General features: G+C 44.6%; 1 protein-coding gene across 2 annotated transcripts; it reads left to right on the top strand.

The window, feature by feature from the left end:
* The first annotated feature begins 943 nt into the window (after nt 1-943).
* Nucleotides 944-27,333, top strand: LOC147607135 (uncharacterized). 2 transcript variants are annotated; one of them, XM_086791073.1, is made up of 4 exons: nt 949-1,105; nt 25,494-25,679; nt 26,707-26,746; nt 26,896-27,333. In XM_086791073.1, the coding sequence occupies exons 1-4, from the start codon at nt 1,103-1,105 to the stop codon at nt 26,970-26,972; spliced, it is 306 nt and encodes a 101-aa protein (XP_086647199.1). In that variant the 5' UTR covers nt 949-1,102; the 3' UTR covers nt 26,973-27,333. The 2 variants fall into 2 exon arrangements, with proteins under 2 accessions (XP_086647198.1, XP_086647199.1); XM_086791072.1 differs by lacking the exon at nt 26,707-26,746 and having other exon boundaries at nt 944-1,105.
* The last annotated feature ends 609 nt before the right edge of the window (nt 27,334-27,942 follow it).

Below are 27,942 nucleotides of genomic sequence, written 5' to 3'. Positions count from 1 at the left end.
GTTTATAATCAGGAGATCATGTGCACTCAACCTTGGTACGTCTAAGAAAGCAATCTTGTTTCACCGACATGTTATTATCAGAGAATAATCTATGATTAATCATGTGACTTTTCTTAACATTCATACTAAATGGCAAATGGGAATAGGTTGTTGGCATGTCATATTCGTCTCACAGAAACCATAGTTTCCATTAAAAAGAGTAAGGAATAAACATGATGCATTAATATTGGTTAGGTTTAGCCTTTTCCTTTTTTGCCTAATATTTGGGAAAAGGCACATAAAGCTTTTTTAAAGAAAGTTTATAAGAGATTCTTGAAGGTTTAATAAATAATGGTAACTTTAGAGAAATAAAATTCAAAGTTACGATTCATACATACATACATACATACATACATACATACATACATATATCTATATCTACGGTAATTTGAGAACCATTTATTTGATATGTATATTCAGATAATTTATTTGATATGTATTAATTAAATGCCATTGATGTGACATTTAATTAATACAACCTTAGAAGATGAGTTTCCCCCACCCCTTCCCTCTCCTCCTTCTCTCTCTCTCTCTCTCTCTCTCTCTCCCCGTTGAGTGAGCCCTTTAATTGTGGACCTTAAATAGAAAGGATATGAGTGACTGCATAAAAATAGAAACGATATGGGGGGTCATCATTTTATTATCTTAAATAGATAGGACTACAAATAGAGAGCATATAGGTGAATGTATGCAAAATTATAGAAACTATATGGAGAGTCAACATTTTATTGATTTAAATAGAGAAGATATAAGAGTCATTATTTTATTGACTTTTTTCAAACATTAGTCATTAATACTGAAATAAAACTTTAGAAAAACACTCTTATTCTTTTCTTATTTTTTGAAAATCTCACATAATATATTTAATGAAAATGAAAAAAAAACACTTTGGTACCATATTTGAGAACCATTAAACCATATAGCTTTTGTTGGTAGAAAGATTCACGGGGTACGAAGGTTGCCGTTTGTCTTTCTTCTTACTTCATATCAGCCTCTTCAGACTTGCTGCTAATCTCCACTGCGGAGTCCTGCCAGTCTCTTTAGCATTTTCGCCACCGGCATCATGGTAAGCTTAATGCCCTCTCTCTCTCTCTCTCTCTCTTTCTCTCTATCTATGCTACTCTCCTTCCAACAGTCTAGGCACTAGTGTTTAGTGCAACTGTTCTTCCCGGCCAAATTCGTGGATATGGTGCATGGAAATATGCATTAGGGTTTTCTGATCTCTTAGCCAATTCCATGGACGCTGAAGGCTCATCATCTTTTATATCCATTAGGGTTACTGATCGCCTTGGGCAATCCCATGGATGTGGGTTGTCATAGTTAACAGACATAGTCTCATATCAGATGTCAGTATATGTTAGGGTTTCTAATGGTCATGGCTAATTCCTCGGATGCTGAAATGGCACATAAGGGCTCTGTTGGTCTTTGTCACATTTGTAGATGTCCAAGTGGCAATTTGATGTCAACATACATAAGGCTTCTGTCCAGTTTCTACATCTTCAAATGGCTGAATGCATATGGTTGTCTTTTATTGCAAACTAATCCACACCATGGTTGAATGGAAGATATCTACATGGTTAATTATTTTGTCATTCTTATGGTTGACCAACATGCTGTCTCCTATCATGTATTACATGTGTAAGGTTTCCATTGACCACGCCCAAAGATGATCTGAACTAGAACAGAAACCCTAGCAAGGTTTCATAGACTCGACTTTGTCATACGCATCACATGACCGCGATGGATTGTAGCTCGTGACTCACCACCCAACCATGCCTCGAACCCTGAGCCTGAGGTCTAAATGCCGTGAGCCTGCTTGGTATTGATGGCCCCAACCTAGCATCCCTTACCTAGGCCGAACCACCCACCTTGCAGCTCCATGGCTATACGAGATCTTGCATGCTTCCTTGGTAGTCCCAAGCCATTGCATGACTACTTGACCTGCTGTGTCTAATAAGTGACCCCGACGTCACTTATATAGTAAATTGTAATAACCCGGCTATTATTGGTCCTTGCTCTATTTATAAGATTTCCCGCTTTATTTATAAGCTTTTAGACATTATTAGTCCCAAGCTATTAATTATAAGCTTTTAGCCAATCTAGACCTCTTCTTGCTAGTGCCCTTAGCTCACGTGTGAACCCTCCTAGTCCCCGTGCCCCAGCTAAGCCTTAACCCTAATCTTGGGTTAGTACACTCCACTCTTGACAGCCCTAATCCTAGGCCTGTCGGGACGTAACATACTTCCTCCCTTCTGCTCATTTCACGTTCTCGTGAATGCATAAGGACAGAAGCCCATGTAAAGGAATGCTCGGATTTGAACATCTGTCCATAGCATCTACTCAACTTTTACCTAGGCTAGTGTAAGACTTCTCTTGTAGATCATGCTACAAAGATCCAGTTACTTCCAATCCAACTCTCTTCCAAGAGTTGAAGACAAAGCTCAACCATAACAACCCTAGCGCAACTCAACCATCATACTGGATGGCATCTTGCATTAGTTGTCAGCAAACACTAGTCCACTTGATGCACAAACAGTCCTAGTGGCATGTACTTCCAGTAAAATATCTTGACTGTCCGATCCTCATCGAAGACTAAACAGAGATTGTGTTTTCACACATAACTAGTAAATACTTATGTCTACTTTAGGGCAAGCATAAAACTCCCCATCAACTTCTACGCATGTCCCATGTCCTCAAACAGCCTGAAGATAACATATGGCTAATAACTTTGACTCCATATAGTTCTAGTGCACATGAAATGTGCGTGCAGAACTTGGAGAAAAATAGTGGCAAAAAGGTAATGGGTTACGGGAAAGGTTTTTAAGGTAGATGAGAGGGAGAGCACGAGGTTTTCAGTAGTGGGAACGTGTTTATCCAAGCCTGCACAAACCTGCAAGTATGATCCAACAAAGAGGGCAAGGTTGATTATTTTAGGAGCAACCAAGTTTATTAAAAGACAGCTTAGTTTTGCCCCCCACCCCCCCCCCCCCCCCCCCCCCCATGTTTAGCACACGAAAAAGCATTCTTGCTTTTATTTAAAACTCCATCTCCACTATTTAGACTCAACATTAAAAATAACTCTTCCCTCTTTAGACCAACTCCATGTTTGGCATACGCTTTTTTTAATCATGCACTGTTTTCCTCAAGCGCATACTCAGCCTTGTGTGACCAGCTTTTCAATGCGGCCATATCCCACTTTGTTGCCCTAGCCTACTTCGATGACATGCAGTCAACACAGATGCCATGTGGTCGTTTAGCTGTTGCCCTGCGCATCACGCATGCAAGCCAGCCTTCCGTTGTGCACACAGGTGGCCTTGTTGACCTGCAGGTACCCTGTCTATGCTAGCTTATTCATCTCCATATGCTGCTGCCCATGTATTTGCCCATCTTTGATCCCTTTTATGGCCCTTGGTTGTGGGTTCGCCACCTGTATTTTCCCCCTTTTTCCTCGTATTTTTCCCAGGTCGGGTGAGCATGTCCGAGTCAGCTAGCCCCTCCTTACCTATAAATGGCTGCTCCCTTTTTCATTCATTGATCATTCTAACAGTTCATGTGTTGACACACTCTCTCTCTTGTATTCTTCACTTATGAGACACTTGGTCTCTTGCTCGAGATTGCTTTCACTGGAGTCTCTCTCTCTCTTGCACTCTTAGTTCAGCACACTCTAGTGCTCATCTTGCTTCCACTCGGTGCACACTCTTTCATGGTATCATCACTCTAGGTTTAGAGTTTCTCTGCTGCCCCATATTCTGCCTTGTCTACGGCATTCTCTCCTCTGGACTTTTTTAGATCTTCAGTCCTCAAGGTGCTGTGTTTTTCTGGACAGTTGCTGCTGGTCGTTCTACCTTCACTTGGGCTTCATCGTTTTCAGCCTGAAGGTACCTTCTCTTCAATGTTTTTCTCATCAGAGGTGTGGAAGCTGGTCGGCCTGTATGTTGAGGTTTGCAGCCCCTTTGTAGGCTGCTTTTTCTTCTCTAGTGGACACACTCTCTTGCAAAGGGGGTCTTGTGTGGATTTTGGCTTTGGTGGCAGCTTGGTACTTGATGCAGACTTTCGTGGTCGAATGAGTACTGCGTCTTTGAGTAAGGCGTGTGGATGGCTTCTCCAGATTTACTTGGGTTTTCTTTTGGAAGACCAAGGATGAGGCTTTTCGGCACTTTTGTGATTGGAGGGCTAAGGCGGAAAAAGAGACCGGTTCTTCAGTCAAGGTTCTAAGGACTGACAGAGGGGGCGAGTTTACATCCCAGGAGTTTTAGCAATATTGCAAGGATCATGGCATTCAGAGACAGCTTACTACACAGAATGGAGTTGCAGAGAGGAAGAATCGAATTATCATGGAGATGGCCCGTGCTATACTTGAGCACTCCTCTTTACCTCCATGTTTATGGGCTGAGGCGGCTTCAACTGCTGTCTATATTTAGAACAGATCTCCTACTTTTGCTCTTCCAAATAAAACTCCATATGAGGCTTTCCATGGTGAGAAGCTCTTGCTGTGCATCAATGCTTTATGATATATAGTCCGTGTCATGTGCAAGTTTGCCCATGGACATGTGCTGAAGCTAATCTAGAAGGGGCAGCCAGAAAAAGATGACTAGAACCAGGTTTTGGAACATGATGTGTAGTTTTGGCCAGTGTTGGACTTGGAGCAGGACATGGAAGACATTGAAGGATCTGTCGGCTGCACAAGAGGACTGGCGGGCTGCACAAAGGGGTTGTCGGCTGTACCAGAGGACTGTCGGTTGTAGGCGCATCAACGCTTTATGATATATAGTCCAGTTGGCTCCAACCAGCCGACCAGCAGTTGGCCAGCACTCCAATTGTCCAAGAGCTTATAAATAGGCATGTTTGCTCATTGTTGGGGTCATTCACTCCACTAGGGAGTGGATCCATTATGTAGGACTGTTTTGGGTGTTTTCCACCTTTTCATGAAGGCAGCCCATGGTTGCAGATTTCGAGGTACCCTTTTGTACCATATGAATATACTAAATTTCCAGCTATCTCTCTCTCTCTCTTCTCTCTCTTCTGTCTGCGTTTTTGCATATTAGCATGTTCTGAGTGGTGTTTAGGGCTGAAAGAAGACTCTCAGAGCTTCCGTGTTACATTGGTATCAGAGCATCAGGCTCAGCAAGGCTAAACCCTGATTCAGTCCCATATGAAAGGTGTACAGGTCCAAGGTACAGGAAAGTGCACAGGTACGAAGCCTAAGGCCAAGGAACACAAGGTCAGGAAGAGTTCCCAAGAGGTTTGTTGGTGGTGTTCCACAAAGTCCAGAGGGGATGGCAATCATGTGAGCCAGAAAGGTTTTCGAGCAACGGTCCCAAGGGAGGATGATCCTCCAAGGGGTGGAGTGAGTGCCAGACTCATTTCTCAAGAATGAAGACCAAGATGGTGTTCAGAGACAGGGCAGGAACGAATTGGGCATTGGATGGAACATATGTATAGATCTTATTTAGAGTCAGAGTGGTTTTTGGAGACCAGGTCGGGTTTTAAGTGAAAAGGGTTGCTAGAGACGGATGGATGACAGAGGGACTCAGGGAACAGAATGGGATGATGACAGTGATCCAAGAACAGGTTGGAATCCCGTCATCAAGTTTAGCAGAGGGGGATGTCATGTGCAAGTTTGCCCATGGACATGTCCTGAAGCTAATCCAGAAGGGGCAGCCAGAAAAAGATGACTAGAACCAGGTTTTCGAGCATGAAGTGCAGTTTTGGCCAATGGTGGACTTGGAGCAGGACATGGAAGACATTGAAGGATCTGTTGGTTGCACAAAAGGACTGTCGGCTGCACAAAGGGGCTGTCGGCTGTACTAGAGGATTGTCGGCTCCAGGCACATCAACGCTTTATGATATGTAGTCCAGTCGGCTCCGACCAGCCGACCAGCAGTCGGCCAGCACTCCAATTGTCCAAGAGCCTATAAATAGGCATGTTTGCTCATTGTTGTGGTCATTCACTCCACTAGGGAGTGGGTCCATTATGTAGGACTGTTTTGGGTGTTTTCCACCTTTTCATGAAGGCAGCCCATGGCTGCAGATTTAGAGGTACCTTTTTGTACCATATGAATATACTGTATTTTCTCTTCTCTCTCTCTCTTCTCTCTCTTCTGTCTACGTTTTTGCATCCGCATGTTCTGAGTGGTGTTTAGGGCTGAAAGAAGACTCTCAGAGCTTTCGCGTGTTACAAGCAGACTCCACGGGCTTGGTACCAATGGATTGATGAGTTCTTTCAGAAGCTTGGCCTCCGCCGTTCTCATGTAGATTCAAACCTTTACCTCCTTGAGAGGGGGTTAGTTGTTATCATTGTGGTCTATGCTGATGACCTCATTTTTACAGGTTCTTATTCCGTGAGGATCCGTTCAGTCTTGGATGCTTTGGAGAAAGAGTTTGAGATGACGGATCTTGGCCTTCTGCATTATTTTCTTGGCTTTGAGATTTGGTAGACCCCTCAGGGTATTTTCTTTTCTCAGCAGAATTACACACAGGAGATTCTTGACAGTTTTCAGATGACTGGGTGTAGATTAGTATCTTCTCCTATGGATACTAGTGAGAAGCTTTCTCTTCTTGGTGCTTCTCCAGGGATTAATTTGGGATAGTATCGGGTTCTTGTCGGATGTTTGGTATGGTTGACCTACTCTTGATTGGACATTTGTTTCACAGTCAGCTTATTGAGTTCTTTCACATCCAAGTCCCGTCAGTAGCATTGGCGGTGTGCTCTCAGGGTGCTTCGGTACTTGAGTGGTACTTTGGCCTTTGACATCTTCTATGGCCAGGAGTGCACTGTTCTTGGATGGATTGATTCAGATTGGGTTGGAGATCTCGGAGTTCAACCATTGGTTGTGTTTTCTCACTTGGTTCGGGAGACATTTCATGGAGCAGTAAAAAGGAGCCTATTGTGGCGCTTTCCTAGAGAGGTGAATATCGAGCAACTTGTTATGTTGCATGTGAGGCGATTTGGTTGCGGAGTGTTTCATGCTCGTACGAAACACATTGAGATTTAGTATCACTATGTTCGTGAACGTGTCTTGCTAAAGATTTGCGTTTGGAGTAATGTCCTTCAATGGAGAATGCAACAGGTTTGCGTTTGGAGTATTGTCCTTCACTGGAGAATGCAACAGATTTGTTCACCAAGTGTGTGTCTCAAGCTTCCTTGGCTCCTCATCTTCGGCTACTTGGAGTTTGTTCGGCAGCTGGTGCTGAGAGGGGGGGTTAGCATATTTATCCCCATATGTTGCCCATATATTTGCCCATATTTGATCCCTTTTATGGCCCTCAATTGTGGGTTGGCCACTCGTAATTTTCCCACATTTTCCTGTTATTTTTCCTAGGTCTGGTGAGCATGTCACAGTCGGCCAGCTCATTTGTTCCGGTCGGCCAGCCCCTTCTTACCTATAAATAGGTGGGCTGGCCTCTCCCCTTTTATTCATTGATCATTCTGAGTTGTGTGGTTCATGTGTTGACACTCCCTCTTGTATCCTTCACTTATGAGACTTTGGTCTCTTGCTTGGGATTGCTTTCACTGTAGTGTATTCAGCTTATTAGCTTCATATCTCTCTCTCTTGCACTCTCAGTTCAGCACACTCTATTGCTTATCTTGCTTCCGCTTTGTGCACTCTTTCAGTCTGCAGCCCAGCCCGTTGTCCAGCCTACACGCGTGCTGCCCGGGTGCAGGTCTTGGAGTGAAAATAAGTCCCTTGTGAGCCCCAGTCTGGGATGAGTCAGCCGGAGCTTCACTCTAAGCGTCCAAGGTTAGGTATGCAAGTCTCGTACATGATCTTGTTTAGGTGTGCAAGTCCCGCACATGAAGTAGTGCCATGAGTCACCCTCTGGAATGATGACAGGTGTTCCGGGTGTTCGGCTTGTACGCAGATACCAGGCATCTGAGGAATAGCATGTTACATGCAGGATTTGCATAGTGTTAGGGGAACCTTGGGCAGCCAGTCGACTAGCCCGTGGGGGGCCAGTCTAGTAGGCGGGCATTACACAAGGGCTGCCAGTCAGCCTGGACAGAAGAGCAAAGGCGGCCAACACTTAGAAAAAGGCTCCTATTTAAGAGATGAAAACAGGTCGTGGAGGTATTTTCAACAGGCTGACAGCCTTTTGCATCCACCGACCAGCATATAAGAAGACTATAAAAGCATGGCTTAGTCAAGAGTCGAGATGTCTCATAATTCACAGAGTGCTGAAGAACTCCAAGGGCCAGGACAGCGAAAGGGAGCCTAAAGCAAATTTGAATATTAAAGGTCAAGAATCATATCATCTACAGGCTGAAAAAGTCTACAGCCAAGAGAAGATGTACAGATTTGAGTCTTTTTCTCATCATTCCATAAAGTAAATACACCATCCTTGGTGGGGGCCCTGCAGAGGGTATTTGGGATCCAATTGGGTGTATTGTCTTTACTGTAACCCTCTCTCTCTCTCTCTCTCTCTCTCTCTCTCTCTCTCTCTCTCTCTTCCGCTACATTGTGCAAATCGTCAGGAACCAAGGTGCTGAATATTCGTTACCCGAATTATAATCCTGTCTGTAAGCTTTTGCATGTTATAGTGGTATCAGAGCTTTGCCTTTTGGTAAAGAGATTTAGCTAAGAAAAAAAAAGGAAAGTTTTTTTCGTTTGTGTGGTTGGTTTTCAGACACTGGGAATTTATGCGCATCATAGCGTGACAAGGAGAATAGGTGGAGGCATGTACGACTTCTATACAAGCCTTGGAGAAACGGATGCCTCTTCAAGAAGCCTCGAGACCCATCCCCCCCCCCCCCCCCTTTGCGAGTCATCATCACTGAGATTCCTTCCAGATCCATGCTTCGGCTATCTCCCTTGAGGAGTCAATAATGCGTTCCGGTGCATTATATGAAATGTAGGTATGGGAGGTAGAGCTTTGAACACAGGCGGCAACCCGCGCTGCCACACTAGACGACCAACGACGACATGTGGAGCACGAGTGATACCTTGCACTTCTCGACACAAGGTTAGTGCCTACGACTTCTTTGACTCGTCTTCACGAGAAGGTGAATTTCTGTAAGTAAAACAGTAAACTCGATCCCATAACTCTGCATTCTTGGATTCATTAGTTTGAAGCCTACTTTGCTGCTAGTAGGAAGTCAAACATAATAGAGAAGGTGGTGTTAACTAGTTGCTACATCGAAGGGGAAGCCATCTCATGGTGGACTCATTGGGCTGAAGTTAATTCCAACTATGGAGTTGCTAACTATAGGTTGGACCAATTTGTCACTTACCTCAAGAAGCGGTTTCTACCGCCTCATTATCTTGAGTGACTCAAGGCGGGTTTCGGGTTTGCGCCAGAACGCGCTACCTGTCCTCGCCTGGCTTTGCAGTGGAGAAATCGGATGTTGACAAAAGAGGACAATTCCTCTATGGTTTGGACACACAAATCAGTGGGATGTGCACATGTTTAAACCAGAAATCTTTGATCGAGCACTTTCGCTTGCACAGAGTGCCAAGATGAAGTACAACAATGGGAAACCAAAGACCTCCCAGCCCGAAGTAGCCAAGGCAACCCACTGCTTGAGGCAAGGGCCATAACCAAACCCAGTCAGGGTCTAGCCCGGGCTTTGGCTCCCAGAACTTGAACGATGGACCTTGCCTTTCTCCAAACCAGAAGCTTTTGGCCGAGAAAACAAGTGGTAAGCTCAGTGCCAAAGAGTGCGAACACTACAAGGAGGAGGGGCAATGCTTCTTTTGTCGTACAAAAGGACACACTTTTAGGGATTGCCCTAAGAAGACTCCTGCGCAGACCACCACTCCGGCCTCGATAGCTACCGTGGTGCGTCAGCCTCTCACATTGCCCCCTAGATTATCGCTAGTTCTCCAGCTCGCACATCTTCAGTTGGTGCCATTGTCAGCCGGGAGCATGAAGATAGGTAGAAGGGCAACCATAACCCGGAGTATGAGCGTAACAAATTGCTCAAGACTTTTAGCTACAAAGGTGGCCAGAGAGTCGTCGTCTTGTTTGACAGCGGCAATACAGAGAACGTGGTCACGGAACAGGCTGCTTAGTTCTCTTTGATCTCGGTAGACAAGAAAGTGGAGGGATTTAGCATGGGTATGACAACGAGCATCAAGTTTGGAGATTGCTGGGCTAAATTAGTCATTTAGGGTACATAATTTGTGTGGCATTTCATGGATGCCCCAAAGGGATAGGGAAGCCACACGCAAATTTGAGGAAGACCAACGCTGCAGAGAGAAGGCCGACCGAGAGTTCTAGCAAAGACTCGACTAGGAGGTTGTGCAAATCCAGAATCAGCAAACGATGGCACAAATTCTGGTGGCTCTTCCTCAACAGGCGTCACATTCCTCGTCCTCCACCGCTCCTACCACCACCATCATACGAACCTCTCCAAATTTTAGTAAGTATGATGGTAAGTGTGATCATGCTGCAATTACTAAATTTATTCATCAATTTGAAGCACATTTTCCATTAGCTAAAATCACAGGTCCACAAGACAAAGTCTATGTGGCAGCAAACTTGGTGGCAGCATTGGTCACAACTTCACACAGAACCCCTCACAGGCCAAGTCCGTTTCCATTGGCTGATCTCAAAGCCCGTTTTCTTCCACCACAATACATGACCAATCTTGAGGATGAGTTTTACAAACTCACTCAGGGTGGTTCCCCTGTTTTGACCTATTCAAACAAGGTCATTACACTGGCCCAACAGTTGGGCATATCGGAAGAAGATAAGCTCAAGCAGTTTATTCGAGGTTTAGACACTACCATTAGATACCCAGTGTGAAATTTTGAGCCTCAGACTTATGCAGAGGCATTGACCCTCGCTTAGAATCAAGAGCTGATGTTGAACGGAGGTAAGCCCAAGTAGGTACAGTCTACCCCAAAGCCCCAACAGCAGCCATCTACCTAGCAGTCATCTACCCAAGGTAAGGGGGCTCAGAACAGCAAAGACCAAAAGGACCAAAAGAAAAATTCTTCGGGTCAATCGGACCATAAGAAAGATTCTATGCCGAAGAAGACTCCTAAGGAAAAAGCTAAGGAGGGCATAACTGGAGGTTATCTCCAGCCTGATGAACAGACACGGTACCGAACAGAGAACCGTTGTTTCTTATGTCACACTGTGGGACACGGGAAGAAAGATTGCCCAAAATTCCAAGCGAAAAAGTCTGCTAAGGCATCCACTTCCACAGTAGCAACCGTAGCATCATCATCCATACTTGCGCCATCAGCCTCAAATGCCATTCAGCTTTTACTCTCTTTGAATTCAATGCCACCAGTGATATTTGATGATAAGCAGGAGGGTGAGGTTGAGGGCAAGACAAAGGCTCTCATCCATGCCTATGGCACTTCAAAGGGACAGCAGTTCATTGTCCTCTTTGACATGGGCAATTCTGAGGATGCCATCTCCCCGCAGTTGGCCGCCAAGATGAGTTGTACCTTGGTTCCTTATCATTTGGATGTGGACAGGTTTACCCCTGGTCTACGTACACACATTACTCCTAAAGCTTTGCAATTTGAGTTTCAGGTTCAACGGGCCACATTCCAGCGGGATTTCATTGTCTCCCCTCTCTTAGGGTGTGACATGATCCTCAGGATCCAGTGGTTTAGACAGTATGCACCCATTCCTGATTGGAGGCAGGACACTTTCACCATCGTTGAAGGCTTTCCTAAGCCTCTCATGATTCGTGGGGATCGGAGCATTCCTGGCATTCCGCTCATTTCCCACATTCAGGCCCAAAGAGCCATCAGAAAAGGAGCAGAGTGTGTGTTACTATACGTCCGCTCTCAGTCTAATGCAATTCAAGTAGCACCCGCAGGGGAGCAACGGGTGACTGGTCTTTTGTCTCGATACAGCAACATAATGTTGCGAGACGAGCTCCCACCTAGTAGACTTGAGGACCATCGCATAGAGTTGGTTCTTGGTTCAGAACCTCCCAGCAAGTTTCCCTACCGCCTTTCTAAGGCATTGGAGAGCGAGTTGGAACAGCATTTAGCTTAGTTACTCCGGTCCGGTTTTATCCGACCATCCTTCTCACCATTTGCCGCTCCCATTCTGTTTGTCTAGAAGAATGATAAGTCTACACGATTATGTGTGGATTACAAGAAGGCGCTCAATAAGCTAACAGTGAAGAATAGGTTCCCCATGCCCAGAATAGAGTACATCCTAGAACGACTCAATGGTGCAAAGATTTTTTCTAAGATAGATCTTAAGAGTGGCTACCATGAGGTTCGGATCTTTGAGGCCGACATTCCAAAAGCTGCCTTTAGGACCGAGCGTGGCCACTACGAATTTGTGGTGATGCCCCTTGGTCTCACCAATGCACCAGCGACGTTCAACAAAATGATGTCTCGGGTTTTTCGAGATCTCATTGGCCAATGTGTCTTCATCTTCTTAGATGACATTCTTATCTTCTTAGGGACTACAGAGCAACATGAGAGAGATGTGGCATTGGTTTTTCAACTCTTGCAGGACAATGAGTCGTTTATCAATGCCAAGAACAGTGAGTTTGGAGTCTAGGAGATCCATTACCTGGGTTACATCATCGGTTCTTCAGGTATTAGCCTCAACCCTGAAAAGGTACAAGGCATTCTCAGTTGGGATGTTCCCACTACAGTCCAGGAAATCCGCTCATTTGTGGGTCTATGTCAGGCCTACAACACCCATATGGACAAGTTTTCTGACCTTGCAGCACCTCTTACTAACCTGCTCAAGTGTGTGAAGACTCGTCCTAAGAAAGTGTCCGCCATGGGCAAGGCTCTAGAGGCATTCCAGGCAATGAAGAAAGTTGCCTCTGAGTCTCCAGTTTTGAAGTTGGCATCATGGGATGATCCTTTTGAGGTGATTACCGATACCAGTAACCTTGCCATTGGAGATGTTTTACAGCAAGATAGTAGGCCAGTGGCTTATTATAGCCGCAAGTTGAATAACGCCGAGAAGAATTATTTGGTGTATGACAAAAAGCTCTTGGGGTGATGACCGCTCTTAAGCATTGAAAGCACAGATATCTCACCAGGCACTTAAATGGTTGCAAACCATGCCTAGTGCCCAATGGAGTGACAGGCAATCCAAATGGAGTCAATTGTTCCAACAATTTGGGGGAATGATTGAATACGTCCCGGACAAGAATAACCTCGTTGCCGATGCTCTTAGCTACAAGGGCACTATTCAGACATTGCAGGAGTCCATTTTGCTTGAAGTTCAAGGCAAAGACTTAGACAGTATGAAGGCACAATATCCGGATTCGGAAGAGTTCGGGACTCAATATCATTTGGCCCTCAGTTCAGAACTAGGCCATTATAGTATACAGGATGTTTGGTTGTTTTTCAAGAACTGTCTTTGTGTACTCAAAGAAATGCGTAAAGTCCTTCTCCACGATGCCTATGATTCTCTTGTTGGGAGTCATAGGGGTATCAACAGTACCTTGGAGAAGTTAGAGAGGTCATTCTATTGGCCTAAGATGTGACGGGATGTCTACCAACATGTCCAATCATGCCACATGTCAAAAAGTGAAAGTTCCTCATACCAAACAGGCCGGGTTGCTTCAGCCTTTACCTATTCCTGAGGGACCCTTTCACGACATCAGTATGGACTTCGTAGGCCCTCTTCCCGCCTCAGCTAGATCTAGAAACACACAGTGTATGACCATTGTTGATAGATTCAGTAAATTTTGCATGCTCATTCCATGCAAGCATACAGACAGCCACAGCCGAGGACATAGCTCGCTTGTTCATTCGGTTTTGGTACCCCATTGGTGGTTTGCCACGGACTATCACATCAGATAGAGATCCAAAATTTACGTCCCATTTATTGTTTGACAATTTTGGGACTAAGTTGGAGTTGTCTAGCGCATTCCATCCTCAAACAGATGGCCAAACAAAAATTTACAATCAATTGGCCTTTGACGTTCTCAAATCATACTACCATGACCCAACAGTCGAAATGGGAACATTATCTTCCTTCGATGCAGGTAATCCTAAATGATACGCACTCATCGAGTATTGGTCAGACGCCGTATGAGGCAGCATTTGGTCGTCGGTTCTCCTCTCTTTTGAGCGACGAGATAGGTGTCACCATCTCTTGAGGCCAATAAAACCACCAAGACATTCTTGGAAATCATGGAGTCAGTTAAGGAGTGCCTTGCCAAGGGTGCCGATGCATATACCTGACAAGTCAACAAATCCAGGCGAGATATCAACTTTAAGGAAGGGGATTGGGTATATCTCCGCATCATGAAACAACGGCTAAAGCAAGTGGGCAAGTGTTGTCCCAAACTATCATTCCGAAGTTTTGGCCCATTTCCAATCGTTCAAAAGTTAAGTGATGTCTCTTTAAAGTTAAAGTTGCCCGAAAGTTGGACTATGCACAATGTCTTTCATGTTTCTTGGTTGAAGCCATATGTAGGTCCATCATTGCAAGATATATCCGAAGAGCAACCACCAGATATGATAGACGAAGTTGAAGTCATAGAACCAGAGCAAATTCTCCTCCACAGATGGAAGCATGAATCTGGTCGAAGAATATGACAATTCTACACGAAGTTTAAAGACCGCGGAATCCATGAAGCAATTTGGTTGGATGAAGAGTTCTTTCAGGAGTACCCCATGTTGGCGGACTACTTGGAAGCCCTGAACCTGTTGCCAAGTTAAGCAAGAGGGAATGTCATGTGCACCCTGCACCTGGGTACACAGTGACACACTGGCATGATCATCAGTGCAGCATTTGTACAGAAGTAGAACCTTTTTTAGGATTATTTGTCGTATGTCGTGACCCCATTGTGAGCCCTCAGTCCAGGGACAGTCAGGCACGAGCTACGTAGGTCTGTCTCTGAGCTTTAGAGGTCAGTTAGTTATCAGTCCTCTTAACCCACTTGGAGAAAGCATCATTCAGAAAGCATGTAGTGCCAGCTCTAGCATTAGGTCAAGCATTAGCAGGCATGTAGAAGTCTTTAGGTATGTCCGGGGGCTTATTTGGCCTGTCCAAGGGCTAAGCTTAGCCCTCGATTATTTGGCATGTCCAAGGGCTAAGCTTAGTCCTGGACAACCTTAATACTGTGTCGCCTTCTACATTCTACATTCTCTTCTCTCTCCCTACTCTCTAAAGTTACAGATTCTCACCACAAAGAAGGCCCTGTTGTGCGTTATCACGATCAACCTCAATGCATGTAACAAGGAGGCAAGCTCGTCACAAAATCCATCGAAACGTCTTGAAAAGGTCCTTTAGGAATAAGTAGAGGCTAAAACAACCCTATCTTCTTCCCACGAGGAGCTTTCACCTTTCGACAAACTAGACATTGTTGAACATGAGTGAACACATCTCGCCTCATTCTTGCACAATAAAATTGCTGCTGTAACTCCTCCAGAGTCAAGTTCATGCCCCTACGGCCACTAGTGACGGCATCACGAGCATTGTGGAGAAGAGTTGCTTGGAATTGTTTCAATACACAAAGTCGACCTTTGTAGAAAAGCCAACCACCGCATATCAGGAAATGGCATGGTCATGCCACGTCCAATGCCTGTTTCCACTCGGCACCGAATTACACAGAATCCCTGTACTTATGCTTCATGTCATCTAGTCCTGTACCAACAAATTCCATCCGAGTGGACTGGATGTGGGACATGGTTCCTTTCCTGCTCAAGGCATTGGCCACCACTGGGTTGGCCTTGCTCGGAAGGTACTCAATCATACCACCAAACACCAAACTGCTGGAAACTCTAGCTCCAGCGGTGTTGACGGTCACTCCAATTTGCGCTTGGCATCGTTTGAAGCCAACGAAGAGCCCGGTGATTTGTGCGAACCCACCTGAAATGGGTCATCCTAGGAGGCTAACACTAAGCAAGGAGCCTCAGATAATGCAACCTTGAGGTCCTTGAAAACCTGAAAACCCCGAGAGGTCATCTTCATCTTTTGCCTCTAAGTCTTGGCACCTTTCAGCAAGTCAGTCAGAGTTGCCAAGATGTCAGAAAACTTGTTGATGTGGGTGGAATATGCGTGGCAAATACCCACAAATGACCTACCGTCATAGGCTGTCTCCGGAATCTCCTAGTTAAGGTCGGTGGGGACAGCCAAGACTGTGGGCTTGCCCACGGCTGTCATGGTTGGGAGATGAGTCAGGCCTGCACCCCCTTGTTGTTTGTTTGTTTGTTTGCAGGATTCGAGTCTCGTACCAGGAACGATCACGAGGAGATCCGGTGGGGATTTGACAGTGGTATCAGAGCATGCCTCGTGAACGAGCAAGTCGGTAGGTAGAGAAGATGAGGTTGAAGAAAGGTATGTGCGCTTGCTGTTTTTCTGTGCATACTGTTGTTTTCAGATTCAGTATGTTGTTTTTTCATCATAAGAACCCGTCATGATAGCGATTGTGGTCTAGGAAGGGTTGTTTGCTTTGCAAAGAAGAGGAAAGATGGTTTTGAATTGTATAAACAGTTTCAGTAGAGAGAAAACAGAAAAAAAAAAAGCATGGTTGCTTTTGGCTCGAGAGAGAGAGAAAGCACGAGAGGCGGTTGTGGCAGTGCTGGTCGACCCGGGCGATGCTGGTGGGCAGGCGTTTAAGTGCCTATGCAGGCGGCAAGGTTGGCAACCGGCCAGGCCTACGAAGGCGGCCCTGTTGGCGGGCGCCTAGGGCTATGTAGGCAGGCGCCTAGGCCTGCGTAGCCAGGCGGCCAGGCTTGCGTAGCCAAGCAGCCAGGCTTGCGAAGCCAGGCGACAGGTGCCTTGGCCTACGCAGCCAGGCGACCAGACTGGTGGGCGCCTGGGCCAGGCCTGTGCAGGCGGCTGAGCCTAGGCGTAGGCCAGTGCATACTGCCCTGGTCGCCTGAGCAAAGGTGGCACCGGCAGGTTGGCGTGGTGCCAGCAGGAAGGCTGGCGAAGGCAACCGATGGTTGACGTCAGCAACGCAGGTAGCCGACGACATTAATCCAGGAGGGAAAAAAAAAACAAGGAAAGCACTCGCCGATTTGGGCTTGCTTTCGTTTTTTTTAGTTTAATTTTTTTAAAAGGTTTAAAAACCCCCTCCAAGGTTTAAAGTTGTTAAAAAAAGAAGAAGAAGAGAATATATATATCCACACACACACACACACACACACATATATATATATATAAAACACAAAAGCAAAAGCTCAAGTAGCGTTTGGGGCTAGTTATATAAACCCCTTAAGTGGGCTTCTTGCCACACATCTCTCAAGTTTTCAAGCTCTCAAGCTCTCAAGTACCCTTGCACTTTTCTTGTGCAAAGATCGAATTTTCTCTCCACTTGTCCTCTTCACGATGTCGACCCAAGAATCGGAGTTGGAGTCCCTTGTCGAACGCGAAGGCTTGCTGGCTGCGGAAGATACCGATGCTAATCTTTTTGACGATTATGTGTCAAAATCAGATTTCCAAGAGTTCAAAGTAGCTCTCGAAGCTTCTTCGTCGGAACGTCAGGCACAAATCGCAGCCCAGATGCAAGCCTTGCAGAACTCCACCTCTATCTTGACAGCCCTCTCTACTCTTTCGGGTATGGATACCTTGGTCTCTGCTTTAGGCCCCAACATTACTCCGGAATCGTTCGGGGGCGAGCAAAAGCAGCATACCAAGGAGATCGTGGACACATGGCTACATAAGTGGCAGGTCCATTTTCAGTTTCATCCATATGATGATGGAAAAAAGATCCAGTTAGCAGCAGGTTTCCTCTCAGGCAAAGCTTTGCTTTGGTGGAAGGAACTCAATCCTAAGCCAACAACAAGGGCACAATTCGAAGACGTCTTCAAGAAGGAATTCCTCAAGAAAGAGGATGATTATGATGTTGTTGCCCGGTTTTCAGCTTTGACCATGACCTCGCAGCACCTCACTTATGAGGTCTACCTCCAGAAGTTTAGGGACTTGCAGATGAAAGCTACAAAGATGGATCCCACTACTCTTTTTGGGGTTCTTCGTAGCTGGTTTACCAGACTCATATCGTTTAAAAATAACAAATGCAAAACATTGGACGAAGCCATTCATTCAGCTCGTATCTATGATGATACAATGGTCTCTTCCAAGTCGAAACCTGTTACCGAGCAAGGGAACAAGCATAAACGAAAGTTCTCTGCACCTATGGCTAACACGACTGAAGAAAAGTCTTCGGACTAACCTTTGAAGAATTCAAGTTCGACACCAGCGAAGAAGAAACGACTCCTTAGGGCTTTAAAGCTCAAGAAGGAAGGACGTTGTTTTATCTGCGAAGAAAAAGGACACATGCGTAACGAGTGCCCAAAGCAAAAGGGTGCAAAGACCAACGCAGGACCCAAGCCAAAGGCAGCTAACCAGTTGTCTTTGACAGGTACGTCGATTACTGTACTTTCTCGCCCTAGTACTTGTTCTGATTGTCTGTTCAACTCTAAAGTATTTGGCTTACATGATCTTCTCTGAGTTTATCGAGAAGTGAATGGCCATAAGATTCTTATTCTTCTAGACCCTGGCAGCTCACACAACTTTGTTAACTACAAACTTGTGCAGAAATTGAGTCTTGATACGACACCAAGCGATCATACCTATGAGGTACGCCTACCTGCAGGTCGGCAAGTATGGGATCGAAAGGTGGAGATGCTTCCAATCCAGATTCAGGACTATAAAGATACTCTGGAACTGCCATCGGGTTTCAAGATGTATTTCCTAAGGAACTGCCATCGGGTTTACCACCTGAACGCGCCGTAGAGCATCGTATTGACTTGATCCCTGGTGCCCATCCTGTCAGTATTCCACCTTACAGGATGAGCCAAGCTGAGGAAGATGAGTTGGCTAAACAACTCGAAGATTATTTGAGGATGGGTCAGATCCGTCCAAGTAAATCACCTTGGGGTGCACCTGTGTTGCTTAGGTCAAAGAAGGACAATACCTGGAGAATGTGTATAGATTATAAGAGATTGAACAAGCTGACAATTAAGAACCGTTATCCTCTCCCTAGATCAGATGACCTGATTGACCGGTTAGCAGGAGCGAAATATTTCACGAAGATAGATTTACGTATTGGCTATCACCAGATACGTATTCATGAAAGGCATGTCGAAAGAACCGCCTTTCGGACTAGGTATGGCCATTACGAGTTTCTCGTATTACCTTTTGGGTTAACCAATGCTCCAGCCACTTTCCAGCAAATGATGAACGATCTTTTTCGTGAACATTTCGGGAAATTTGTGGTGGTGTTCCTGGATGATATTTTGATATATAGTCGTACTCTTGAGGATCATGTTAGACACCTCACGATTGTCTTATCTATTTTAAGTCAGAATCGACTATATGCTAAATTAAGTAAATGTGAGTTTTTTATGACAGACATCATTTACTTGGGACACAAGATCACTAGAGATGGATTGAGCATTGACTATGATCGAGTTCAGAAGGTTCTGGACAGGTCTATACCGCGAATAGTGAAACAACTTCGTTCTTTTCTCGGTTTTGTTGTTTTTCTTCGAAAATCTGTGCGGAGGTACTCTTAGCTCACACTACTGATGACCGACTTATTGAAACGTCGTGGACGTAAGTCAAATCAACCTATCACTTGGAATACCGATCTAGATATGGCCTTCAGACTTTTGAAAGATAAAGTCAAGGAAGCACCTATCTTAGCATTACCTGATTTTAGTTGGCCTTATGTTCTTGAAACTGATGCCAGTGACTATGCCATTGGGACTGCTCTATTTCAAGATGGTAGACCGGTTGCTTTTGAAAGTAAAAAGCTAGACAACACTCAATCTCGTTGGCCAACCCTTGAGAAGGAGCTTTATGCTGTGATTCATGCTCTCAAGGTTTGGAGACATTATTTATATGGCTCCAAGTTTGTGGTATTTACCAGTCAATCAAGTATGTGTGTGATGCAGATGACTTGAGAGGAAGGAAAGCTCGTTGGATTGAGTTAATGCAAGATTTTAATTTTGAGATCCGTTATCGAAAAGGGTCCATGAATAGTATTGCAAATGCGTTTAGTTGAATTCGAGAGGTGAATACTTTGTCGTTCACCGAGATTTCTACTGACTTATTTCAGTCATTGAGTGGGCTTTGCAGGACTGATAGTTATTTTGGTCCATTTTGGCAGAAGATCGAGGACGGGAGCTCATTGATTGACCAAGACTCAATGAGTGAGCAGTCTACCATTCAGGCTGCAGGAGGCCAGTGGATGATTCGGAATGGTTTACTATTCCGTAATATCAAAATTTGTGTACCACAGATCTCGGACATTAGATCCAAGATTCTTAAGGAGTGTCATGATGCCCCTTTTGCTGGACACCCTGGGGTACACAAGACACTATCGTTAGTGAAACACACTTTTTATTGGCCAAAGATGAAAGGATATGTAGAAGATTATGTTCTCAAGTGTCAAATTTGTCAGGCAAATAAAGCTGAACGCTTTAGACAGGCTGGGTTGTTGCATCCTTTGCAAATCCCAGGTAATAAATGGGAAAGTATTTCCATGGATTTTATTACCGGATTGCCAAGAACACATCAAGGCCACTATTCTATTTGGGTTGTGGTAGATCGCTTGACAAAAATGGCTAGATTTTTACCGACCCGGAAGACTATTACAGCTACGCAATTAGCATGGCAGTTTATCGAGCAATTGTTTAGACTGTACGGGTTACCGTAGGACATAGTCAGTGATTTTTGGAAACTTGTTTTTGAGAAGTTGGAAACAACTTTGAATTTGAGTTCCTCTGATCATCCTCAATCTGATGGCCAGACTGAAAGAGTGAATCAGATTTTGGAGGATATGCTTCGAGCATATGTATCCAAAAAGACAGAGTTCATGGGAGGATTATCTTCCTATGTTAGAATTTGCATATAACAGTACTAAGCATACGAGTACAGGTTTTAGTTCTTTCATGCTTATGTATGGTTTTCAACCTAGATCACCTGTTACAGTAGGATTCTGAGGACTTCAGCACGATGTAGCACGTAATTTTTTGCATTATATGCAGGAAATGTTACAAGTTGCGAAGGAATCTATTAGAAGTGCTCAAGACCGAGACAGATTTTATTCTAATAGACATCGTTTACCCAGAGAGTTCTCTGAAGGAACGATGGTGTATTTGCGAGTTCCGAAAGATTCCGAGACTTTACGAACAGGTCGATCTCCGAAATTATCCCCTAGATATTGTGGACCATTTCGTATTACACGAAGGATTGGTTCAGTTGCATATGAATTGGATTTGCCTTCTCATGTGAAAGTTCATCTTGTATTTCATGTCAGTGGACTTTAGGAAGTACTGGGTGGAACGGACCAGTTAGTTACTCCTCAAGAAATTATAGATGTCAAGGACATGACATTTGTTCCACACGAACCTGAAAAGATTCTTGGATTTCGTGAAAGAAAATTGCGTAATACGCTTATCATGGAATACAAGATCAAGTGGAAGGATCGTGTTGAGGAGAGGACGCTACATGGGAGACATTAACTCCTCTTCAGAGAGATTACCTTGGCTTTTTAGTGAGCTCAGGAGTGAGCTCTTAGAGGAAGGGGAGTATGTCATGTGCATAGTGTGTATCTACCGTGTGCTACACGCACGCAAGACTAGCTTCGAGGTTTGGGGAAGCTTGGAGCTAGGCAGGCTGATTGGCGAGCTGAGTTAGGGATAGACTAACGGGCAGGCACCCAAGTGTGGACGCCCGATGACCGGCCAAGAGCCTATAAAAGGGTGGCCAAGGTTAGTCATTAGTCACATAGAGAGTCTCGCGAGTTTGTGAGAGCTCTATGGTCTTGGAGTCTGGATCTAGTGCAGACATGCACCTGCTTTATGCAGCCGAGGCCGGCAGCAATCTCGAGGCCCGTGAGGGTAGCTTCGTGGCGGTATGGGACGTCGTGGGGAGGAGATTGGTCGGTACGTCAACCTAGTTAGCTTAGCTCGTGGCTCGGTGGGGACAGCCAAGATTGTGGGCTTGCCCACGGCTGTCATGGTTGGGAGGTGAGTTAGGCCTGCACCCCCTTGTTGTTTGTTTGTTTGTTTGCAGGATTCGAGTCTCATACCAGGAACGATCACGAGGAGATCCGGTGGGGATTTGGCATTTATAGGTAGAAGGACCAATCGACTACACCATATGAAGTGATTTATTGTCCTGGATATGGCTGACCAGCAGTCAGCCAGTCCATGTGGTTATTCCCAAGCCTATAAAAGGCATTGTTGCTCTTTTCAGTATTCGGCACTAGCTTGGCGCTCGGTCTAGACAAAGGCTTATAGTAGGTTTACACCTTTTCATTGAAGGCAGCCAAGGGCTGCAAAACAGATGTACCTTTTTGTAGATATATAAATATACTGAATACTCAGCTATCTCTCTCTCTCTCTCTCTCTCTCTCTCTCTTCTACATGTGTTTTTGCATCAGCATGTTCCCAAATGGTGTTTAGGACTGAAGGAAGACTCCCAGAGCTTCCGCATGTAACATTGGTATCAGAGCATCAGGCTCAGCAAGGCTAAACACTGATTCAGTCCCAGATGAAGGTGCACAAGTCCAAGGCACAAGAAAGTGCATAGGTACGAGGCCCAAGGCAAGGAACACAAGACAGGGAAGAACTCCCAGGAGGTTGGTTGGTAGTGTTCGCCACAAAGCCCAAGGGGAAGGTGGGGCACACTAGGAAACGCTCTCAAGCAACGGTTCCAGGGGAGATTAATCCTCCAAGGGGTGGAGTGAGAGTGCCAGACTCATTTCTCAGGAAAGAAGACCAAAGACAGTGTTCAGGGACAAGGGAGGAACGGAATGGGGATTGGATGGAACAGATGCATAAATCTTCAACAAAGTTAGAGTGGATTTGGAGACCAGGCCGGGTGTTCAGTGAAAAGGTTGCTAGAGTAGGAAGGATGACAGAGGGGACTCCGGGAATAGAATGGGATGATGACAGTCATCCAAGAAACAGATTGGAATCCTGTCATCAAGTTTAGCATAGGGGGATGTCATGTGCAAGACATGCTTAGGCATACCTTAAAGCTAGTCCTGAAGAGGCAACAAGATAAAGACAGCACAAACAGATGTTTGAGCAGCGTTTTGCTGATTTGGCAAGGTTTATCCGATGGAGGACCTTTTGTTTGCTATCGGCCAGTTTATAGAGTAGAAGGACCAGTCGGCTACAGCATATAAAGTGATGTATTGTCCTGGATCTGGCCGACCGGAAATTAACTAGTCTGTGTGGTTATTCCCAAGCCTATAAAAGGCATTGTTGCTCATCATTTTCAGTATTCAGCCCTAGGGATTGGCCTATGAAACCAATCCCAACATCGATTCCAGATCTCCTTAATATCTTGAACTCTACATGTGACATACATAAGAGATCAAGATTTATAAAATAACTTATAGGAAGACTCAAGAGAAAGACTCAAAGACTAAAGTTAAAGTCCAAGGGTGAGCACCTGTCAGGCGACAAGGTAGTGCAATCATTGAGAGCTTCACCAATTCTATCCATGAACTCATAAAGCAGCCCAATGGGACTCCCCTCCATGTCTGTGAGCCAAAGGATACTATACATGGGCTGAAGTGCCTTCACAAGTCCCTCTGCATCCTGCTACCAAGTATCTCTCATGACCATACGAGAGAATGCTATAGACTTGGGCTCATCCTTGTCCTCCCATGCTGTCCATTCACGACACATAACAGTGAACAATAAGCCATGTCGCACTCTCACTAGTCTCTCCACCACACTAAACATATATGCAAATTGAGTTTTGGAGGGCTTTAGAAGCTCAAGATCACTATTGGCCTTGTACATGCTCAAAACCTTTGGCCTCTTTGTGATAAAGTTCACCATGCTAGTCCTGACAATGTGGAAGGATAATCCACATTGAATAAACAACTTCATCAACTCCCTCGTTGCCTCTTTCATGGCAGCCTTCTACATCCCTGCCTGCACATGTCCTTTGTTAACACTGGAAGACTAGTTCTTTTGGCTCGAGGTGCCGAGCTAGAACCACCTGCAACACCACCTGCAACATCACCACTGGTATCTTCCTCTCTCTGATAGTGCGAGTCCTCTTGGAGACACTTTGACGTGCTTCAGGCTCTCCCAGATTGGGGATATTCCAAGCCTTTAGGCTATCATAGATTTCTTGTGGCACATGCTTACATGGCCCGATGCCAAAACCCTTTGTTTGTGACAAATGTGCCTTCAGCCTGATGACACTAACATGGTGCTTATCAGCACAAAAGTTGCATCTCCACTTTTCGGAGCCCAAGCCACCATATCTAGACTTGAAGGTGACATTGTTCCAAAGAGAATCGCCTATTCGAGGCATCCTACAAGGCGGAGATAAATGCAGATTGTTGGCCCTGCGAGTGCGACACATAACATAAAGTAATCTCATTTTATGATTCATGAATTTAACTGTCATCTTGGCCAACAATAGAGCAAGGGGAAGAGAAAGTAGGTAGCCTTAGGCCTCAATAGAGCAAGGGGAGGAAGATATGCCATAAATATTGATGGAAGAGAACAAAACGTGCTGCTTTGTGAGTTGTGCACAGAAAACCAACATAAAGCAAAACATGACATTACCCCTTTGGAAGACCTCCACAAGACCCAAGGACACCAAGGAGCAAGCAGGCTGACACGGGCGTTATTTCGAAGGCAAGCTGGCACACAAAACGACGAAAAAGTACAGGTGGCCTCCACTGGGAAACGCGCATAGAAGATGTACGAAACGATGGGCTATAGGGTATTAAAATATTTAGGATGAATAAAAAGCGTGTTTCGTACAGGACGAAACATTTCGTACGTTTCAAATCTGTACGAAACGCGTTTCTATGCAACATTGGTACCGATGGGTCCCAACCTAGCATCGCATACCACTAGGCCGAACCACCGACCTTGGAGTTCCATGGTCCGAGATCTTGCACCCTTTCTTGATAGCCCCAGGCCACCATGTGACTACTTGACCTCTTGTCTAATAAGCGACCCCAAGGTCACTTATATAGTAATAACCCGGCTATTATTGGCCGTTGCTCTTTTTATAAGCTTTCTCACTTTATATATAAGCTTTTAGCCATTATTAGCCCCAAGCTATTAATTATAAGCTCTTCGCTAATCTAGACCTCTTCTTGCTAGCGCTCTTAGCCGTAGTGTGAACCCTTTAAGTCCCCACACCTCGGCTAAGCCTTACCCCAATCTTGGGTTAACCTTAACCCTAATCTTGGGTTAGCACACGCCCCTAGCCCTAATCCTAGGCTTGTCGGGATGTAACAACATGCCAATGCACATTGGGGTATTTGTGTGGCTTATCTCATGGATGCACAAATGGAAAAGATGTGTACGCCACATAGTTGTCAAAACGTCCCAACAGAAAGGAAATGGAAATCCAATTTTGAAAATGGCAAAAATTGAGAACATAAAAACGGATCCCAATTCCATGTCATAGGGTTAGTTATTGACCATCTATCACGAATTGCATGTCAAATTATAATACGTATTAGTTTTTTTTTTGTTTTTCAATGTAGCTGCTTTTTTACTCCATAAGCTTCGTTTTAACACTTGCTGTGCTAAAGAAATCTAGGGCTTCTTTTGTAGGCTATGTTCATAAGGGTCAAGAGGAAGAGGACAACATACTTTTTGCATTGCGAACCGTCAGAGACTGTACTTGAGATCAAGGCAAAGTTACAAGTCCTTACTGATCATGACGTGGATACTCAGCGTCTAATACTTTACTCAAGCCGGCAACCATTAGATGATGCAAAGACTTTAGCAGATCAGAAGGTACCCAAAATCTGAACAGAAGATTTGTTTGTAGTTTTGAACAGATGCTTGTTGGCAACCATTAGATGATGCAAAGACTTTAGCAGATCAGAAGGTACCCAAAATCTGAACAGAAGATTTGTTTGTAGTTTTGAACAGATGCTTGTTGGCAACATTTCTAGTCCTAATAGTGCTTCCATGTTGTATTCTGCAAGTCAGCCTTTCACAGAAATATTGTATTTTATACCTTAGCTAGAAGAACTGCTGGTGTAGTTGGTATTTGTTTCCACTTTTCAGTTTGGTCCATGCTTGCAACCTTGATATGAGACCCTTGGAGTCTTCAGCCATAAATTAGGGATGGTGGTTATGAAATTCTGCTTATGACCCATCAAGGGTTACAGGATGCCCCTTTTATGACTGCTTGAGCTGGCCCTTCAGAGTGATAGTCCTCTTCATTGCCTTCGTGTGGAAAATTTCAAGGCTTTGATACTAGTCTTGCATATGTGAAAATACAATGAATAGCTTTGTTCACTTTTTCAGAATCTTTTTCTTCTTTTCCCCCACCATTTGGGATCTAGCATCAGTCAGAAAGATAAACCATAAGAAGGTTACTAGAGAGAACGATCCATCCCCTCCTCCCCCCTCTTGAAAAAAAGTAGGCCAACTTAGGTAGTATTATGTTTGGAAGTTCAATGTAAGAGTCTTACCACCTCCAAATCGTGCATCGTGCTCTCACAGTTTCCAATATTTGGCTGAATAAAAAATTGAAATTTGGCTTGGTTTAGCCTCTTACTTTCAGCCCTAAATTTGGTAATCCGCTGTTGGTTTAGTCCACGAGCTTGCGAGTAGCACCAGTAGAATACCTTCCAAGCCTTAACCTTGCAGTCCAGATTACCTTGAAAAGCAATCGCTTTTGGTGTTGGACTTAGTGCAGCGTTGTACTGTAAAGAACACAGTTGTTATTAATTTCAAAACATGTTTATTGTGAGGCAACCTTTGAACTTTGATAAATGTTTGATATTGGGACCTTTTACTCTGTATGGTGCAGGTTGAGAATGATGCCTTGGTAGCCTTGACACTTAAGAAAGGTTAATGTTCTATAGTTTTGGCTTCTTAAGATAGCAGCCATGGTGTTTGCAATTCATTGGTTTAGATTATTGCACTGATTATGAGCAACGAGTAATCTGACCACAAGCTTTTGTTTGGAGCTTCTAACATGTTTCTTTGGCTAAAGCAGATACTGGAGAGTGGGAGGATATTGACATTGAGAAACCTGACGATCATCGTAATACAATGGATTCAGAGGGCAGCTAACATGTCTGGCTGTGTTCTCTTGTCATGTTTGAAGAAAAATGAGTGAACACACTGCTAAGCTTTTCGCTGTTGCAGTGAAGTATTAGCGTTGTAAAAGTCACTCAAACAGCAGACACCATATTTGATAGTCAAATGCCTGAGCCTGTGAATAGTCCAATCCATCATAGTTGGCACAGGGTTTTGTAAGTAGATTGGCTTTAAATATGGGAATAGTTGATATATTGTACTTGCATCTACGTGTTCCCAATGGATTGATTTTGTGCCCAGTAAAGATGTGATTATCCGATTACAGATTGGAAAGCTATTGGGACATTGGCCACCCCATCTAATGACCTTTTTGTCCATAAGCACTGGTTGCGTTTTCGTTTGTGCTTTCCATGGTAAGGTAGTTTTACTGCCCATTGATCTGGTGTTTAGCTTTGACTGAAGTGCTATGCAAGATTATGGATTACAAATTCCTTTAATGTTATGTATCCAAAAGTATCACTTTGGATACCATATCTACATGTTCTCGATGGATTCAGTGTTGTGCCCAGTAAAGATGTTATTATCTTATTACAGATTGGAAAGCTATATTGGGACATTGGCCACCCCATCTGATGACCTTTTTGTCCATAAGCAACTGGTTGCGTTTTCATCTGTGCTTTCCACGGTAAGGTGGTTTTACTGCCCATGCAAGATTAGCTTTGATTAAAGGCTATGCAAGATTACGGATTACAAACTACCTTAATCCTATGTATCCAAAAGTATCTCATTGGATACCACATCAACTAGGATTTATTAGGCTTAAGTTCTTGTGTATAGCTCCTCTCATCTGTCAGCAACATGAGATGTGTATTGTGTATGGCTTGTGCCCAAAATGACTGAAATCATTTGCAGCTACGTTTAAGCTTTACTGAGATTACACCCTTGGTTCTTGGGTGTAGATAAACATATGATACGGCGGCTCCAGGGTTGCAATCCAACAAGT

The sequence above is a fragment of the Cibotium barometz genome, chromosome 56 (assembly GCF_041138505.1).
Source record: "Cibotium barometz isolate CiBa-2024 chromosome 56, ASM4113850v1, whole genome shotgun sequence".
Classification (NCBI taxonomy): Eukaryota; Viridiplantae; Streptophyta; class Polypodiopsida; order Cyatheales; family Cibotiaceae; genus Cibotium; species Cibotium barometz.
The sequence above is the reverse complement of the archived record's forward strand: the minus strand, read 5'-3'. Positions and strand labels throughout refer to the sequence as shown.